General features: G+C 39.3%; 1 protein-coding gene across 1 annotated transcript in view; it reads left to right on the top strand.

Annotated features, from left to right (window-relative positions):
- The first annotated feature begins 8,417 nt into the window (after positions 1-8,417).
- Positions 8,418-20,114, top strand: part of DARS1 (aspartyl-tRNA synthetase 1) — a 40,915-nt gene continuing 29,218 nt past the window's right edge. Inside the window, exons 1-3 of the mRNA XM_051622904.1 lie at positions 8,418-8,570; positions 9,708-9,765; positions 15,583-15,675. Coding sequence (XP_051478864.1) covers positions 8,475-8,570; positions 9,708-9,765; positions 15,583-15,675 — 247 coding nt within the window. The 5' untranslated portion in view covers positions 8,418-8,474. The remainder of the gene's footprint in view (positions 8,571-9,707; positions 9,766-15,582; positions 15,676-20,114) is intronic.

The raw sequence follows: 20,114 nt of genomic DNA on the forward strand, positions 1-20,114 counted from the left end.
ATGCCACATAACTTTTGGTAATAGGTACCCTGAAAATACATGATGGTTGCTTCAAATTACAGACAGATACACCACCTATATTAATCAACTGTAACTCCTAGTTCTAACACCTTTTTTAGACAGCACAAACTATGAAGAGTTAGATTTGATATCTACAAACTTTCTTACTAAGAGGTTTAACCTATGACTTGTCAATATTACCCCATCTCCTTGATTCTTCAAATATAAACTATCACAACCACTAGTAATTCAACATTCCCTTTAAATAATACAGCCTCCTAAGCATGAGGTTCAGAATTTTGACATTACATAAAGAAGACACTTACTTCTCAATTAATTGACAAATGCACTTGCTCTAGTAATTGTGCCCAAACCAAGAAAAATGAGAGGGTCTGTTTTAGTAGGTAGCCCAGCAGCTAAACTGTAAGTGAAAAAAGGATGTTTTAAAAACTTCCTCTTCTGTTCAACCTTGGATTAAGCAGCTGTCTATTTACCAGGGATTTAGGAAGACTACAAATATAACCCAGCCTATTATTATGCATTAAAAAGTGAGCTTTCTGTATGGGAATATCCTCACTTGCTTCACTGTCCCAGTTCAAAATATATCATGTGTAGCTACTGAGAAATGTATAGAAATCAATCCACTACAACTATTAGAAAATGTTCTGTTTAACACTAACCAGTCCAGCTGGCTGCTTTGCTTTCTCATCAGTCTTTGTAGCTTCCTTGAGTTGTTTTCTAAGCTCTTCCTTTGGCTGGTCATGTTTACAGCACTAGAAGAGGAAGAAACAAAGCAATTGTAAGGCTTGTTAAGAAGTAGTTCATGCACTATTAAAGGTGACCTTCCCAGTTCCAGTTCTATTTGTTCTTCCTCCTCTCCAAAGTGGGTCAAATCTTTCAATTTAAAATCTGAGAGATCTTCAACAGTCAGGTCTCTAAGAAAAGCCTTCAAAGCTAGGTCCTGAGATGTCCTGACCTTCTGAAAAGCTTAGAGCCACATTCTAAGAAAGTGACAAAGGATTTGGTGTAAACTCAGGTTATCAGAGATGCTACTGAGGACAGCCAGTCCCTACTCACTGGTAGAAAAGACTGCTGACCCTGGCTTGCTGTTAGATATTCATTAAGGAAAACTTGCGGATCCTCAGATTCTTCACCCACATGATCTTCTCTAATTTTTTTTTCTGTAGCTTGACCCTTCCAGTGATAAAATCTTGAACCTAGTTCTTGAATGCTCAGCTCTGCTAACTCTTCCTCCTCAAGGAAGGCAGCTGAGGTTTTGACTTTGTGCTAGTGTCTGTCTGAATTTGACAACTGAAAAAAGGGCACCCCAGTCTTTATTAGCAGAATAACTACAACAAAGGCAAAATCACTGCAAGCCTAGATAACTAATCCAGCAAATTTCAAAGATGTACATTTTAAGTGTATTGCATAAGGTGTAACTTACTATCTTTTATATCTTATTTTCCAGTTAGACAGGTTGAAGCCTACAGATTGCGGAATCTGGAATGCCACTACAAAAATATGAAAAACGAACAGACAGACCTCAACAATCACCTAGTTAAATCATACATGGCAGCCAAGCAAAATTAACAGGAATGTCCTCAACAATCCAAAAAAAGGAGTAATGTATCAAGGTGTGAGAAATAGAATCTTTATTAAAAAAACCCACCCTGCTGTCAGGCAATAAATGTAGTCATTCTGAATGAAGGGCAGTTAAAACAAAAACCTGTTATCATGTAGAATTGGATTTTCATTTGCAAAAAGGAAACGGGATATGCCATCCTCTTTATCTGTTTCTGGCCATGAACTATATACTGATCATTTAATGTCATATAAAAAGCAGCAAAATGTAGAGGGGAAATCCCCACAGCAGGATAAAGAACTAAATGAGCAGTTCTGTATGCACTCCCATCAATCCTGAACTCCATAATGCTTATAAATACCCACAAGTTTAGCTCTGCAGACTACAGGAGAGAGGAAGTACAGCAGTGAAAAACAGCTGCGGTTTGAACGGTGTGCAGGTCTTACTGGTGCTCCCAAAATGTACCAGGCTGCAGGTACAGGGACCACTTCATTGCTGAGAATTGAAAATGGACATCATATTCTTCCTCCTCCCTCTAGAAGAAAGTAACAAAACACATTTCTAGAACTCAGGTTTGCATCACATAAAACCACAATTTGTTAGATTTGCCAAGTGAAGTGTTCAAAATGAAAGTCCAAATCATACAGAGATGTGATAGACTTGGGACTGTATGTAATCCCACTACCTGAAAATTAGAGGAACTGGAATTTCTAAGTAGGCCTTCCTGAAAATCTCAGTTCTATAGAAACTAACTTCAATACAAAATGCTCCATTTATCAATCTGTTCTGATCAAATATAAGATTGATACTATTTCATACTGACATGTGGGAGCCATCCATAAAGTACCACCTGTACAAACATTTAAATGATGAAAGCATGTTTTTAGTTTTGCCCCTAAATGAAAACGACCATCCTCCTTTTGTCCAGAATTCAGGAAAAATGCCTCTAAACTGAGAACAAATATAAGCAAAGAAAAAACCTTCCCAAATGAAAGGTTAAAAATTAAAATAAATCTAGAAGAAAGAGTACAACCTTCATAACAGAATAAACAAATTGCTGAATATCTGACAAAATCCCCTATCAAATTAATATACCTTTTTTTTTTTTTTTTTGATGGTGAAGACAAAGGCTGAAGTCAGACCTAATTCAAATGGCACCACCCTACTGAGATGGAATTATCTCAGTTTACAGAAGAGATTTGATCCTAACAGTGTCTGCCTGAACCTCTCTGGTACAGAAAAACTTGAGCTTAATGACAGAGTGTGCAGATGACCCATATTACCTTTTGGCTAAGTACTACTTTTCACAAGCTTTAGTAGTTTATCATCACTGTATGGTAATGATGACTTTTCTCAGACACAAAGAACTGTGGTTTTTATCAATGGCTCATGCCAAATCCAAGTCCTTAAAAGAAATCAGTCCAAAGCAGGTGCACAGAGCTGTCAGACCTTGAAATCTGTTTTGAAACCAACCACCTGTTAGTGTAATTGTGTAGCTGTTTTTCCTGGCTTATGGGATTTTAGTTCAGCTGTTGTTCTCATGCTAACGCTTATTTCCTCTAGGAATCACTCTGTCCACTTACACTAACCTACCCATTTCTTTGTGACTATCTTCACAGTCTGATTGGATGTATACATGCAGAATGTCTGGTGTAGCACCCTTAATCGATAGCACACTCTGTTTACAAAATGGCTCATGACTGCCGGAGGAAAAAATCTCTGCAAAATAGTATGTAACATTCTCTGTGTCACATTTTGTCAGCTAGATGACTCGTCTCTGTTTCTTGTTTGTTTCAGGCAGCAACAAAGAACATTTACTCTTACTGGATGATCTCAAAGATCAGATTTACTGTCGGTGGCTGAGTCACATTCTACTGGTAACAGTGTGCTGTTCCTGCTGCTGAAATAGTCTTGAGTCAGGATTCCCATTAAAACCTTTTGTTTCTAAAGGTTTAGAACTTCACCAGAAGTTGACTGTGAGCTAGAGGATAAGAAAGCTACTCTCAGCTCAGAGGAACATTTACTCAAAAGATTCTGAAAGAAACAATCTGCCTACATATGAAACAAAAGTGTAAAAATTATCATCAGAAGGACAACGGCTTAAGATGCTTTTTGTAAATGAGAAATGGCACGTGAGAAACGACAATGCACTTGCGCTTAAGGTGCCAGACAGAACTGCAGTCCCTTTATTCTCCGGATTGCTGTTATCAGCACCCTTTGGCCATAAGCCACCCCAGAAAAAGAACAGGACACTTGGGTGAGAACAATAGCTGAGCTGTTAGTGAAATGTCTCCTGCAACAGCCAGTCCCAATCATCCCGCAGCTCCACACTGCCCTCCAAGGAGGGCCTTCAAAAAAGTTACGACGTTTCCCTCAGTTTCCCTCCGACAGGAGATAATTCCTTGGGAGTAAACACATAAAGCAAGTAAGAAAAATATAGCTGACATAAACTTGAAAATATTCACAAGATATTTCATGACATAAAACCAGTAAAATATAAATTACAAAGATTAAATATTTCGTGTGTTCTTATTCATGTGCAGATAACTGCCATCCAAATGCCTTTTTCAAGCATCATATAAAGGAAACAATAAACAATTTATGGGTAATAGCTTATAAATACATGCAGTACTGTATGTCCAATGGGCACAGATATTTCATTGTGTAAGACATGATTACTAGGTTTATGCATGATATGAAATGCGAGTTGTTTGCAGCTATTTAAAATCATTTTGGGACACAGTAACTGTTGACAAGATATATCCTACGTAAATGTATTGCCCATCCCTGACTGTAGAGCATGTTGTCTTGTGTTTATCAGAAGGGACCCTTTTAAAATGCGCTGAGAAACTCAATTGTTATCATGGTCTCAACTTGAAAAGACTACACCTTTGTATAGAGTTCTGTTAAAAGAAATCCTGCTGCTTATCATAAGCACGTACTTCCCCAAAGTTCCTGTTTTTTTAGAAGTTTTATTAATTGCAAATGTTGTTTACTAGAGGAAAACCGTGATTGAAGCTCTAAAACAAAGGGAATAGTTGTAACTTTAATCCTTTCAATAAGTCTTTGTTTCCCATTGACTAAAAACTTCCCAAAGGAAGTAAAGCTGCGAAAATCCAGGAAGGAATTAGATTGGCCAAATTCTGTTCCTAGTTGGATTTAGATGCAAAAGCTTTGTTACTCATTGTACAAATGCTTGAGTAAAAAAAGAATGATTAATTACAAAAATGCATTTTTGCCAAGATTGAAAATTATTAATAGAAGAGCTTTCCCTATCACAGAATGCACACTATGAACTTACATAGCTTAAATAAATAAAAAAATAAAATATTAATTTTTTAGCTGCTGCTGCATTTTTTTCTGTGGCGTGGCTTTTTCTCTTTTTTGTTATCTAAAAGGAAATGGATACTGGCCTGACAATCATAAAAGAACCTAGATAAGCAAACAAATATGGAAAGGAAAAATCAAATGCAACCTCTTAAATTAAGCTTGCTTTGCAGCATCCAGAGTAAGAGAGATCTTCAAAATCCCTTTCCATGACAACGAGTAATTGCACACTGGAAAGTGAACTATTGTGGCAATAAAGCTGAATTCCCTGAAGACCTTTCAGAGACCCTACCAATTTGTTTTGTATTTTTTCCACATGCTCCTTTGTACCACTTCATGATCTCCAGGTTTTAACTAGCCAAACATGTAGAAACTATGTAAATATATTAGCACATATTCTACAGGCCAGAGGTCCTTTTAATTTCTTACCTCCTTCCCACCAACATGGTGTATATTTTAACTGGTCATTTCTTGATCAATACTACACTGGAAGATTAAAGAGTATTTGAGCCACCATTTTTGTGAAGTGCTACATAAGGACAGATTATGGAAGGTGCTGACAACTTTCAACTTCTCATGGTTTCAGTGGAAGTGTTTAGCATATTGTGGCACACAGCCCTTAAGTAGAGTCAGCACTGTATTCCAACAGAAGTATGTCCAAGGTTTGGCCAAGCTTGGCTGGACCACTGAGTCAGAAAGGCTACACTGTGAGTTCCAGTAGCCAACAGTGGGCAACAAAATGCTGTGGTTAACACCAAATCCAGGCTCTGAACTGCTAGCTCAGCCCATCCAGAAGAGAGGCTGACTGGGGGTGTTTAGCCCCAGCAGAACCAAATGCCTTTGGATTCCTAATGAGACATATTTATGACTCTGCTATGGAAACACCCATATAACATTTGTAATACAAATACATAAATGACCAAATTTTGGAAATAGCTTCAGTTTAAGATATTCTAGGTGTTAATGACTAATTTTCAAGGATATATTTGATATCATTATTCTCAGTGACTTAAAATTTTCTTTAAGATTTTCCTGCATGTTAATAGAGTACATCCCTAAAATCACTAACAAGTGTTTTGATTAGATCAAATTATAACAGGAGAATGAGGAGATGGAGAAGGAGACAGAGAAGGAGAGGGAGAAGGAGAAGGAAGGAGAAGGAGGGAAGAGGGAAGAGAGGAGGAGAGGGTATGAGAGGAGAAGGAGAGGAGAGGAGAGGAGAGGAGAGGAGAGCAGAGCAGAGCAGAGAAGAGAAGAGAAGAGAAGAGAAGAGAAGAGAAGAGAAGAGAAGAGAAGAGAAGAGAAGAGAAGAGAAGAGAAGACCCAGATTTCTGTATTCCACTTTTAATCACTACAGCTGACAACCCCCTCCCTCCCTTTAAGACAGAAAAGCCCGTTTTAATTTAAACTACAAACTGTTGACCAGGCCTCAGCTTGGCTTTGCAATTCGCTATATGCCTGAGGGATAAATTATTTAGCATTAGCACATGGTATGTCATGTCTTGTTACTTAAGTGGAACATGGCTTCCATCCAGCTGTACCCCCGGGACCCCCCCATTGGCTGCGGGTGATGTCATTTCCATTTGGTAATCCTCAGAGAAGGCCCAGGGGACAGTGCTGGCCGCCCAGCAGGTCCCCCAGCCCCTCTGCCTCCCACCCTGGCCTCGCACCAGCTTTGCTCCTACTTATCACTGTAAGGTTCACTGCAGGTACTGCCCCCATTACACAATTTTCAATAATAGTGCAATGAAACAGAAGGTGCAGCAGATGAGCTACATCATCCGCACGTGGCGTTTTGTGCTCTCAGCAGAGGATTTCTTATAAATTCAGTAAGATGGATACGACAAAATACATTTTTGCACCAGATTCAAATTAAACTGAGAATTTTGAGAGGTTTATTGAATCAAGTATGAAAGAATTGGTAACTATGCCTAAAATTAATGTACCTATTTTCAGTGTATTGTAGGAATTTGTTCCAAAAACCTATTTTTGAACCGCAAGATAAATGGATTCTGGACAAATTATCTGAGAGCATAAACTCTTGAAAATGTTTCTTCTGAAAGTTTGGCAATAGAACAATTAGCTAGAGTACCTTTTAAATGGCCATATTTTGTTTTCAGCTAGACCTTCTTGATATAAAAAGGGTTTTTCCATCAGAACTACCTTCAGGCTATTTGCCACAGAGGAAATGCTTGTGCTATTCACTGTTGGAAGGTGCTCAGCTTAAAAAAAATAAAGGCTTAAGAGGGTTGGTTTGTTTTGATTGAATTTCACAGCAAAGTCAGTGAAATGCTGAGAACTACAGAGCACTCTGTGGTAGAGATGGTACTGTCTGCTCCGTGGTGAGGCACAGATTTGCATCTGTGCGTCAGTTAAGGTTCAGCAGTGGTTCTGCTCAGCCTTGTGTTCTGACAGGTAACAGTAAAGACGCAACTGACACACTGTATGAAAACCACGTGTTTTGTTACTTGTGTATTAGCTTTTAAGTACACCTCCTTATACTCTGCTACCAGAACTTTTTGTTTCTTGTGGTGAGGAGGTATGAAAACTTGACTGTGATTTGCCTTCTCTGTTACTGGATCTTAATTCTTTACAACAACGTTTTGCATGGGAAGCAAGAACTTTGTGAAAGCTTTGTGGTCTTCCAGTGAAGTGCATAATTCTCTGAGACAGTGGCAGAAGGGGAACTTTGCAAGGGGATTCCCACGAGAAGAGATGCTGAACCAATGCAGCGCGAAATGCTGTTAAATAAACAACTGTAGGACAGGAAATGAAGAACTCTAATCGATACCGCAAGGGGCATTATGTAGTCAAATGTGAACATTTAGAAGTGCAATTTAAATCAGGACAGCTAACTGCTTCTTCTCATCCTGCACACAATAAACAAGCTGCGGCCACAGGATTCAAAACCTGCTTGCAACTTTGATTTCTGTCATTTGCAAACCGGCACCTGCAGCAAGGCCCAGCCTCAGTACCGGGGCACTGATTTTAGCACCCAGCTGGAAGGAAACACCTGGATTTCCACCGGTGTTAGCTCTCCCCCAGCTACCGGACCTTTTCAGCCAGCTAATAATAAACAGTGGGATTAGAAGGGGGATAGGAGAATGAACCGCTACCAGGGGAAGGGCCGCCAAGGCAAGTTTGCCGGCGAAAACGGAACGAAATGGCAGGTTGGCTCGGCTGCCAAGCTGAGCCGGACACCAACCAGCCCCCTCACGGCCCAACAAACACCTCAGTTACCTCAGGCCGCCAGGCGCCCGGCGGCCCCCGCTGCCCCGCCTCAGGGGCGCGGCCCAGGGCGGGGCCGGCTTCCAGGCGAACGGCCGCTGCGGGGAGAAGGAGCGGGAGGAGGAGGAGCGGGAGGAGGAGGAGGAACAAGAGGAGGAGGAGGAGGAGGAGCGGGAGCGGGGCGGAGGGGCCCGGCGCCGGCCGTTGGCCCCTGGCAGCTCTCGCGATAGGAGAGGCCGGCAAGGGGCGGGCGCGGCGCTCTCGCGAGAGGCGGGCGCGCGGAAGCGGCCTGGCGTGCGGGGCCGGGCCGGGCCGGGCGGTGCGGGGCTGCAGCAGGATGCCGAGCGCCGCCGGCCGCGGCCGGGGGCAGGGCCAGGGCCAGGGCCAGGGCCAGGACCGCTGCCCGGAAAGCGAAGAGTCGTCGTCGGCCGATGTGGGTCTCCGCAGGGAGGGGTTGGGCGCGGCGCGGAGGCGGCCCGTGCCGAGGCGGGGGGGACGGGCCCGGTCCGGCCTAGCGCGGCGCGGGAGCCGCCCGTGGGGCCGGTGCTGAGCGGGCGGCTGGCGGCGGCCCCTGGGGGCGTGGGGAGGCCGGGCCCGAGGGCAGAGGTGCCGTTTGGTCCGTCCGTGCTTCACTGAAGAGCTGTGCCCGTGTCCGGTCACTCCTCGTGTCCCCAGCCCCCCCCCGGAGACTGATCTCCGCCTGTGCGGGTGGAGGGGGCCCGGCTAGAGCCAGGGAAACAGCCCAGCCCTGACCCAGAGCCCTTTTGCAGCCTCCTACAGGAACACCTGGGCTTCTGCTCCGTGGGAGGCCGCTTCTGCAGGGTCACCACTGGCCTGGCAGGTGTTCGTGTCGCATACCTGAAGGTCACAGATCAGGGCTGAAACATTGTAGGCTGGTATTCCTTTAAGAAGAAGAAGAAAAAAATTAACGATCATCAGATAATTTTGTTATAAAATCAGTTTTACTTGTTGAAAGGCCAAAAATGCATTGGGAGTAAGGAATTCTGAGTACAGGTGGCTGCTGTAAAGTTATACATCAGCCTTGATTCATCAAAAGCAGAGAAAGGAAGACACCCCCTGTCCCCAGTAAATGTCCGTATGATGACTAGAATAAAAATTAAAAATGAGTGGAAGTGAGTGGGCTTATTTGGGAAACTAGAATTGTGGTCTCTTGGAAAACAAATCCTGCTGGGTCATACCCAACAGGTTTTGCTTGTAGCCAGGCAAGCTTGCTTTGGCTGTCATAATGACATGTGATCTGCTGGACTTTTGAGTGTGCCTAAGTATAGGAAGGAAATTCTTAGCCATGGATCTACTTCTGTTGCACTCAAATTTCTTCTCAGGAGTAGGCTTTTTACAGAGATGTTCACACTAACTTCTGATCCTAATGTGTGTTTGCTGTTGATTTTTCTTACAGAGCACAATTCTCTCACTTATGTGTTTCTTAAGAGTCTACAACACAATTTCTTTAATATTATAGCTAATTGTATTTCCTCAGGTGACTCTGTAATGATTTTGTTCATCTTTTTGTGTATGCTTCTTTGATATGTGTTTCTCACCTCCACTTTAGGATTATGCTAAGGAAAGATATGGAGTGTCATCCATGATACAATCCCAAGAGAAACCAGGTCAGTTAAAAACTGAAAAAAGTTTTTTAAAAAGAGGGCAGGGGGGAAGGCAAGTTATATAATTGATATCTTGAGTACTTGTTTGAGAAATCATTTACCAAACTTCCATATTCAGATCTTTCTGTCATTCTTTCCCTTTATTTGAATACATTTGTCACTTGTGAGGCTGCATTGGGAGTGCTGTGTCCAGTTTTGAGCTTTCCAGTGCAAAGAAGATACTAACATTTTGGAGCCAGTTCAGTGGAGAGCTACTGAATAGCTCAAGGGACTGAAGCACAGGATCTCTGAGGAGAGGCTGAGGGAGCTGGGCTTGTTCGGTCTGGAGAAGACAAAGCTGGGGAGTGATCTCATTACTGTTTAAAGCTACATAATGAGAGGGTGTAGGGAGGGTGTCAGGAAGGTAAAGCTGGACTCTTGAAGGTGTGTGGTAAATGTACAGGAGGTCATGGACACAAGTTGGAACACAGGAAATTATTAGAAGAAAAAAAAAGTTATGAGTGTGGTTGAATATTGGATCTGCGTCCAGAGAGGTTACAGAGTATCAGTCTTTGCCCTTGCCTGGACCACACCCTTCACAGCTGGTTAGTTTTTGTTTCTATTCATCACTGCAAGCTTGGTTTTTAAAAAATTAAATTACTATTATTTATAATTACTGAGTACTGATTTCAGGTTTTTTTCTTTTTTTGGAGTAAGTTCTGCTATGGCTTGCTGCAGCAGTGCTCTCTCTCATGAGAAGGATATCTGTCTGCTTTTGCAGCCTTCATTACTTCTGCATATGACCACCAAGTCCATTAATATATATTAACATTTATGGCTTTTATCATTAGTTACACCACTGTGAATTCAGGTAATCCTCATTTTATACTGATGGGGAATTGGGATTCAGAAAGATTTGTCAGCTAGAGAACAATGCCCTAGGCCGACTTCCCAAGAAATATTAATCTTCATATTATTCAGTGCATGAAACAGGAATGAGGAAAGATAATAGGCTGGCTTCTTGTAACTTCTTCATAGTGAAATGTAAAAAAGGAACATAATCTGTGATAGGTGATTTTTTTTTCTCCTCTGAATAGTTGGTTTGTGTGACCTCCCTTAGGAAGGGAAATGCAGAATGTAGGGAAGAGGAGGAGCCACAAAACAATTACAGGTTGAAACCAGCTTAAGAGGAACATTATGTCAAGGATGTAACAGGACAAGAAAATCACTAGAGACTGTATTAACAGTCATTAAATGAAATATATACTAGCTGTCGAAGAAAGGGAACTGAAGTTGAAATCACACTGTAAGCCAACTCAACTGCTGGCTACTGTGGGTCTCACTCTTTGTGATGCTGGGTCTTGTGCTGATCCATTTCAATGTGCTAGTAATAACAACTTGTTTAGCCAGCTTAGCAAAGTGAAAGAAGTTGTCTTAGGGCACTGATGGCTGCTGGAAGGGGCAGGAACACAGCTGACCACAGTTAATGTAACCACATAACAACCCATAAATCGATGTGCAGTCTCAATCTAAAAGGTATAATAATAAGAAAAAGGAACTTCTCCAAATTAGCTTCTGGCTGCTTAACCTGCACTGCTGACTGTAGGGTGAAAGATTTCACTGGTGGATCTCTTCTCCCTACACTCTTCTGCAGTGGTGTTTGGCTCACTAGAGTTTCTGCAAGCTGTGTTTGCTCTGCCAGCTGCATTCACACCCCGTAGCAAACAACTGTGTAGGAGACCCAGCCTGGCAGACTGAGATGGTGGATCAAGTGCTACTCTCCTGGAGAAGGTCTACCCTGCCAACTCTCTCGTATTCAAAAGAAGCACTCAAAAATACTATGGAGAAAAAAAAAATATATCTTGAGAAGGAAAATGGCAAAAGCTAAAGGAAACCTGAAAAGCATTGAGTACTGTACTTAGGTCCATTGTCCTCTTTACTCTTTCTTTAAAAAAAAGGTGTCAGCCAACGTATGGACAAGCTTGAGTAGGTTTTCCATTTGGCCTAAAATGCAACCTACAAGACTGCTGCTGTTCTGTTTTATAGAAGATGGTTATCCAGAACACCCAAATCAGGTTAACATTAAAATCCAAAATGCCTATAATAAAAAAGTTCAAGATCAGCCTAGTCACTTACTTGAAACTAATGCCCTCTTTTTTAAGGATTCAGTAGTTCCTGCCAGGGAGAGCTCTCATGAAAGGACTCACTGGAGGGTGAAATGATCACTCAACATCAGTACTGTGTATCTGCTTTCCCCAAAGTATTCTTGCATTGAGTGTCTTGGAGGAGCTGCTGCTTGGGGCAGGGGGTGGCAGGGAAGCACAAATGTGCGCATTCCCATCTGTCTGTACTCTATTAATTGTGGTTTTTTTCTGAAGTCTGTGTGGATACATGCCATTTCTAAGTCAGAATAATGAATTGTGGTGTGACATGTGCAGATCCACATACCGTCTGGTCACTGGAGCCAGCAGACAATACAGACAGCACAGACCTGGGTAGGAGCTCCGTTGGACATCTGCAGCACAGTTACTTTAAGGCTTGCTGTAGTAGCTGCACTGTCCTGAAGATAGCAGCTGGACATGGGAAGTTAAAAGCTTAGAGTGATCAGAGCAAATTACTCTCCCTTTCAGAGGGACAGGCAAGGTCCTTTTACCTTGCCCATAGATTTGTGTTCCTCTGCAGGCCAACTAAAAGTCTTTTCACATGTTCAGAAAGTTGTTGCATAGATGCGCTACCCTGCCCTGCTGGTCTCACACACACCTGTGCCTTCATGTCTTTCCTGGCTGCTTAAGGCTGTGATTGCCAGTAAAACTCCATCTGCCTTTCTCTTTCTCCCTTCAGTCCTGTTACTTTCATGTCCGCTCCCTGGAAGCTGCTTTCATCTTATACTGCTTTTGGCTTTCTGGGTTTTTTATTAATTTATCTTCTTTTCTTCAAATTTATCCAACATTGTAAAGATGCTGGCACTTCACAGAGATGGCAGAAATATTGATCATACTGTTGAGAACTCCATGATGCAAGATAAATGAACTTGGCAAGCAGGCTGTTGTGACAGGCAGGGAATGAAGGTCTGGGGGTACAAAAGTGATTTGGTCTTGCATAACTCACACAGCCTTTTGAGTTTTTATCTTCTCCTCCCTTATTTAGAAGATACCAGAGTTCTGAAAGATAAGGTTATTTAGTATGTTGGAAAGAAAAGATTGTGCTACACATGAAGGGAATGAAAAAAATAGTTTCCCCTTAAACAAAATGTCAATGAAAGTGAGATAGCATGGATACTTAATTGGGGCTGGAAGTGTAATTTCAGACATACAGAATGTTTTGTTTGAACTAGGTTTAAAATCTTTGTTCCCTTATCTTAACTGCAACTGTAGCACAGTTTAAAACATTTTTTATTTGTGCATTATTTAATTTAATTATCTGTAAGGGTTTATGTGGCAAGAAGATAGAAAATATAATATAGGTTGCATTTCTGAAAGAAAAAGTAGGTGGTAGTCTGAAGAGTATTGTGTAAGGGACCTTAAAGGTGAAAGCAAGAAGCTTAATGTTTATTATGGAAGAGAGAGAAATGAACTGAAATGAATTCCAGGTGAAATGGGAATATAGAGGAAAGATTTGAATTACCATAAGCTGGTTGGACAAGCAAACATGAGTGACAAAGACTAATGATTGATTACACTAGCAAAGGTAGACCTACTGGCACTTTAGAAATGAGAGGAAAAGAAGACTAAGTTTGGGAATTGTTGAAGGAGGGAAACTGTCAAAAAGTATTCTTGGAGAACTGGCTCTAGGTGGCCTTGCTTGAGCAGGGGGTTGGACCAGATGACCTCCAGATGTCCCTTCCAAACTCACCCATGCTGTGGTTCTGTGTTCTGCTGTTGGAAAAACTGAGTTTATGATGTCTCTTTGGATATTCTTTTATTACCTTTCTAATGAAAGATGAAGAAGTTTTTAATAATTTGTACCATATAAAAAAATTGTTAAAGGTGTCTTGTTTAGTCTTGATGAAACATGAACCATTGTGTATCCAAATACTTTAAAAAATATTGATCTCATGCAGATGGTTCCTGAAACACTGAGGATCCATAAAAAGTGTATCACCTCATTCTGTCTTTACGTTTGTGCCTGGAAAATGTCTTAAGTTTCTAATAATACAGTTTTAAGTTGACTGAGGTAATTTTAACTGAATATCAAACTCTTAGAAATTCTGAAGCTTATGGGTTGTGCTGGTTGTGTTTCCTGTAGTACTGATCAACTTTGAACACTAGAGTTATTGGCAAGTGCTAACATCTTCATTCCCCTTTCTCCCTTCCCTAGTACACAAGTGTACACACACACACAATTATTAATATCTTTGAGTCAATTTCCTATCACATTTCTCTGTGCACCTTCATTCTGTTCTGGTTTTGACTTGTTTCTCTGAAGAAAAAGCTACATTGCCCTGAGAATCAGCTGAGAAACATTTTCAGCCCCCTGAAATTTCCTGTGCAGAATAATAGGCTTGCGAGGCAAACTGACTAGTACTTGGAGATGGAGGGAAGGAGTCCAGAATGGCAGATGGTAACCTGGGATAGGCAGACTTTGGAATTCTGGCAGGAAAAGTCTAGAGTGGACGTGTCTTAGTATTTGAAACTGATGAAAGGCAGAGGAAATTTGCTTATGTTACAAATCATAGAATCATTTAATAGAATCATAGATTATCTAGACTTAGAAGAGACCTTTAAGCATCTGTATCTCCCTGGAAGAGTGTTTTTATCAAATAAGCAGGGTTTTTAACCACATAGAAACTGTAAATGGGTAAGTGTATCTGTTGGAACTGTTGAGGTTCTCTGCAATGCTACGTATATCCTCTAACTGATTTGTAGCTACTATAGAAAATCAGTGTTTGAGACCATGCAAAAATACATTGACCAAAAATCTATGAAAAAACCAAGTGCATTTGAAGGACTAGTGACATGCAGTCAGCATATTGGCAGTTTATGGTGATTGTATACAATTTTCAAAGTCCTGATTTGTTTATAGATATTCTCATTGATAATGTTTGTTTTTTTCCTTTATTATACAGAATCTGTCCTGTCAAAGCCATGCATTTCTATTTTTATTTAGCTTTCTTGGGTACATAGAATTTGAAGTGTTCTTTCTGATGAATTCTGGCTCCTGCAGTGACAGCAGTGTTGAATCAAGTTCTCTCTTCAAAGAGATTTTACTGATTTTACACAGTAATAACTCTTGTTGCTCCAAAATGCTGTTGTTTTTATAAAAATAAATCTTTTAATTTCTAACACTCATTTTCTGTGATTTCTTTCTTGTCTTTGCTTTAAACAATAATTATTTTACTGTGATACCTTACTTAGGGAGGTACAGAGAATAGTCATGTCACCTTTGAGTATTTTGCTGTGTTCGAAGTACAAACTTTCACATCACACAGTGGAGCAGAGCAGACATCCCTTAGCTAGCAGAAATCCAGAGTAATAAGTGCAGGCAGTGCAGTGCAACACAATGAAATCCTATAAAAAATAGCGTAGTCATGCTGGGTCCTGCCATCCGTGAACTACAATAAGTCTTGCTTTTGTTGTAGTGAAATTTGACCCTTCTATAAAAGTAAAACAATAAGCTTGAACCAATTTAAAACTACTTGCTCAAGTACAAATCACTGAGAAAGGAAATGGGATCCTGTGTGTTTTCAGTACAGCTATTACGCTGTAGATAAAAAAAAGAATGTTTTAGATTTATTACTAAATTTTGTCAATGATAGAAAATGTATTTGGAATTTAAAGTGAAAAATGTTTTGCTTCAAAAAAACAAAACCATTTTAAAATGTGGGTTTTTTCTGTACTTCAGATAGAGTTTTGATTCGAGTAAAAGACTTGACAGTGGAGAAAGCTGATGAAGTGGTTTGGGTTCGTGGCAGAATTCATACAAGCAGAGCTAAAGGTGAGATGCCTCCTGGGTTTTTATTTTTATTTCCTGATATTGTTAGTATAGCCTGCATGTTTATTGTGTTTTCATGGTTATGTCTTGCTTACAAGAAAACTTTGCCACCTGGTTACTGAGTGTTCCCTTTGGTTATTTTCTTTTTTTTTTTTCAACCTCTTTTCCTAAGAGGGAAAAAGGAAGTCTTGTTTTCAGCTGGTTGGAAATGGGTTATTACTATTACACTATAGTAAAAGTCTGTTTTGGTTTTATCATATTACTAAATAACTTGTGGGCAATTGTAAATAATAATAATTTAAAAGTACTATAATCATTCTGCTTTAGGAGTTTTAACAGTTGTAGATAAAACATTCACAAGCTCCTACTGTAAATGTACTTTTATTATAAATGTATCAGTTAGGCCATGTTTATTCTGCATATGAGTAATTTCACTATACCTTTTCTTTGACAGGAAACAAAAATCTGTGCTAAAAATCTCAGAATTTTTACTTTCAGTTACCAGTATCTGATTATACCCATTTGAACTTAAAATAAGAAACATCATCTTTCTTTAATAAGAACCTTTTATAGGTTCTCAGCAGTAGGGGCTGTTGTACTTGGCTTTCTGGCAGCCATATTTCTTCCCTGGCATTAGTCCTCTCTGGAGATCAGTTTGCCATATGCAAGCTTAAATAGACTTTGGCCTTTCCAGTTGACATCAGATGCTGACAACTGTTGTACTGGTTTCAGTTATGTTTGGCAGCTCTGTAGTGAGATATAAATACCTTGGCTTCACAAGAATTGAAAGAAAAGAGCATAAAGAAATTATCTTCACAAATTAAACCTAACAGTAGTATTAGATTTGGGAATAATGCAAATCTGGGGCAAGGATCCAGTAGATAATATTGTCACATATTCATGTCTCTCTTTGAAGCTTTGTTTTCTTAAAAAATGCCCCTCTTAATGAATGTCTGTACTGCCAGCAGTTAAAATAGGGAACTACTTGTAAATACATGCCTATAATATACGTATTATCTCGTATTAGAATATTTAAATTTAGGGAGTCCTCTGTGATTTCCTCAATTGTTCTGTACTGTGATCTTACATGGAAGTCTCTCTTTGCTGTGTGTAGAAATCATCAGCCCCAAAAGCTGTGAAAGCCTTGGTCTTTACAACTTAAAGTTATTCAAACAAGAGACGCTCTTATCTAATTCAAATGTTACTATCACTATGCAAATCAGAGCATCCTTATGGCTTTTTCTTTTGCAGCTGTAGGAAGAGTTCAGACTGTTAACAGAATTTAGTATATTACAGACAGGTGTGTATGCAGACACTTAAAATAAAGTTCAGTGGTTGTTTTATATACCATGTCTTGCGTAACACATGTATTTCCTTCAGTCAGAGTAATGTGTTTGTAACCTGGCAATATTCACTTGCAAGAAGCTGTTTGTCATCCTTCATCTTTGACCTCAGGAAAGAATGAAAGCAAAAGGAGTTGATGATGAGCATGATGTGTTCTCAATTTATTGATTGTGCTTCTTTCTCCCTCTTGGTCTGACAATACAGAACAATTCCGACATCAGGGAATGCTGCTAGGGATGGCGTATGCTTGTTTACTTAAGCTTTGTGGGACAGCATCTTACAAGAAAAGCAAATGTTTAAGAGTAAGAAGTAGTATTAGCCTTTCCCACACACATTGTGGTGCTATTCCTGCCATTAGGGAAAGGAAAGTCTTGCAGGAAACAGGAAAATCTTGCACAAAAATAGCTTTAGTTTTTCCCAGAAACTTAAATTTGACTCCTAAACAGCCAGCATATCCTTGGTTTAACCCTGTCTGATTCTGACCAATAAACCAAAAAAAAATAATCAATGCGAACAACTGCTGAATCCAGCTGTTTTGAGTAGTAAGCCACTCATGAGGCTTGATGGAAATTAACTGAAGGATGTATGAAGAATGGGGTGTTGGAAATTTCTGTGGGTTGTACTAAAATTAAAGTGCTTGGGGCCCTGTGGTTTTTATCATAGGTTGACTAAATGTTATTTCTGGCCTTATTTTAAAGCCAGCCTAAGCCACTGATCACGTTTATCGTTGAGAAGCAGTTGGGAAATCAGTCTGGGTTCTGCCAGGCAGCTGGGAATTGCACAGTATGTTAGACCTGAACTGGGTTTTGATTTATGAATGCAAAGATTTATAAAACATCAAAATAGTAGATCTGAAAATAAGAGTACCAGCAAGAGCAGCTTAAATACTGAGCCAAATTTTATAATAAACCATATAAAGTTTTCTCTTTGCTGACAGATGTCTGTAACTAGCAATGTATTAGTCTGTATGACCAGACATTTTTTACTCTTTATGCAAATTCCTTCCTTAACATCCTTTCCTCTCATAAGGTACTTACATCCACAAAAGGAAGTGGATTCCTGTTTTATTTGATGTGCTTACTTTGATGGGGTTCTCTGTGTGGTGACTTCTCTTATTTGTTCAATGACTGGAAGTTCTTTGCGTTAGACTTGGTCAGACCTTTTAAACCATATTTGTTTTTAAACTTTTCATCCTTTTAGGCATGTGTGGCACCGTTTAGGTGTATTTTATGGAAACTTGGAGTGGTTCAATGTGAATAAAGTTGGTACTACAGTTTTCACTTAAGTACTATTTTAATGCTATTTTGAAACACACAGAGAACATCCTCTAATCCCAATTTTTTTCTCATTCTGATGCTTTAATTTTTGCATCTCTTGATCTGGAAAGCATCTAATAAAGAACTAGATTTGATTATGGCTTGTCTTTTTGATACTTTATTTTGCATGCCTACGGCTCTTTTGGGAAAAGTTTGATTTGATCACTTATCTTCTGTGTGATTAAAAATAATTATATTCTACAAAACATCTTCTTTCCTCATGAGAACAACTACTGTTACTCATGACAAAAAGATTTGAGTCCTTTTATAGTGCAGATATTGATCAGACCTCTAGTGTTAGGGATTAAATGTAACTGCCAAACTTTAGCTTCTGATTAGTATGATAGCAGATCTCTCAATTTATTTCACTACCTTCTTAAATATTTACTAGTTGAATGACATTGTATCTGTCTTCAGCTGTGTATTTTTTGTTTGAACAACACATCATTGCTGAAACTCTGATCGTATTTTGCTAGAATTGTGACTGAAAAGGACTTTTCTAGAAATACTGTATCAAACTAGATTGTAAGTAAGAAATATTGAGATGTCAAAGGTGTGAGATATGCTTAGTTTATCCAAAGAAACTCAGCATTTTGTGTCCTATGGAAAAATTTTACTTAATTTATTGCCTTGCTGGATCTGAAACACAGGCATATATACTACTGAAGGCTCTATTCAATTTCTAAAGCCTGTGCTTTTCTAATTTATATCTGTGGCTTAATGTTTGCCTGTAAGAAATACATACATCCATACCATAATAGCTTCTTTACCTAGATGTTGCAGCCTCTGGAAATCGGAAATAGCTGTACTCTGTTTTCTGAAAATATGGAATTAATTTTGTTGCCTTTCTGAAATCACAATCATAGGATTATGTTAGTTATATCCAATAATTAAAATGTTAATTTTTAATAATATTTTGTACTAGTTTTATGTGTTTGTTTTTTTCCCTGTCAGATTGTGTGTCAAATACACTGTTTAAATTATCTGCAGCTGTGTGTCAGGAATGGTAATTACATAATTACAAATGAAAACTGCAACTGACTTTTCAGTATCAGTGTTCGAGTTGGGTATATGTTGATTTTAATGTTTTATAGTCTAAATCAACAGTAGCTGTGAAATAGTTATAACAAAGCTTCTGGTTTCCTATTCTCAGCATTTGTATGGAAATTTTACAATGTTATGAGTCAGAACCCAGAATTAAAATTATATTGATGCATTTTATCAGATACTGGTACAAAAATGATGAGTTTGTTTTTAATTTCTTACTCTGAGGAGTAAGTATTTAAAATTATATTTCCTTAAATCTAAGTGAAGGAATAAATTATTATTACAGATGTGAAGAGAAATATGAAATTATTATAACTCACCTAAACAGATTAGAAAAAGCTCTGTTGACTTGGAAATACTAATTTTAAAAGTCAGCAAAGTGCATTATGTTTTTTTGTATGTTATTATTAATTCCTATTAATTTCATTTTCCCTAAGCTGTTCATGAATAAATTGCTTGTACAGGAATTTTTACTTGGATCTTCTAGGTTCTTGTCATTCACCAGAATCAATACTCCTTTTGTTCCCCTTCATTCTGAATGTGTGTATTATAGAATGAATATTGTTGATTTAGTCCCTGTGGTGCAAAATCAAGCGTATTTCTCTCTGAGTAGCTTTGTGAAGTGCAGTCTACAGCTTTAATTTGAGAGGATGAGAAAAAACTTCTTTTTTAAGAGTGAAGCAGTGAGCAAAGCAATGAGGAAAAGTATTATTTACTTCTTGCAGTTGAAAACCA

Source organism: Apus apus, chromosome 6 (assembly GCF_020740795.1).
Source record: "Apus apus isolate bApuApu2 chromosome 6, bApuApu2.pri.cur, whole genome shotgun sequence".
Lineage (NCBI taxonomy): Eukaryota > Metazoa > Chordata > Aves > Apodiformes > Apodidae > Apus > Apus apus.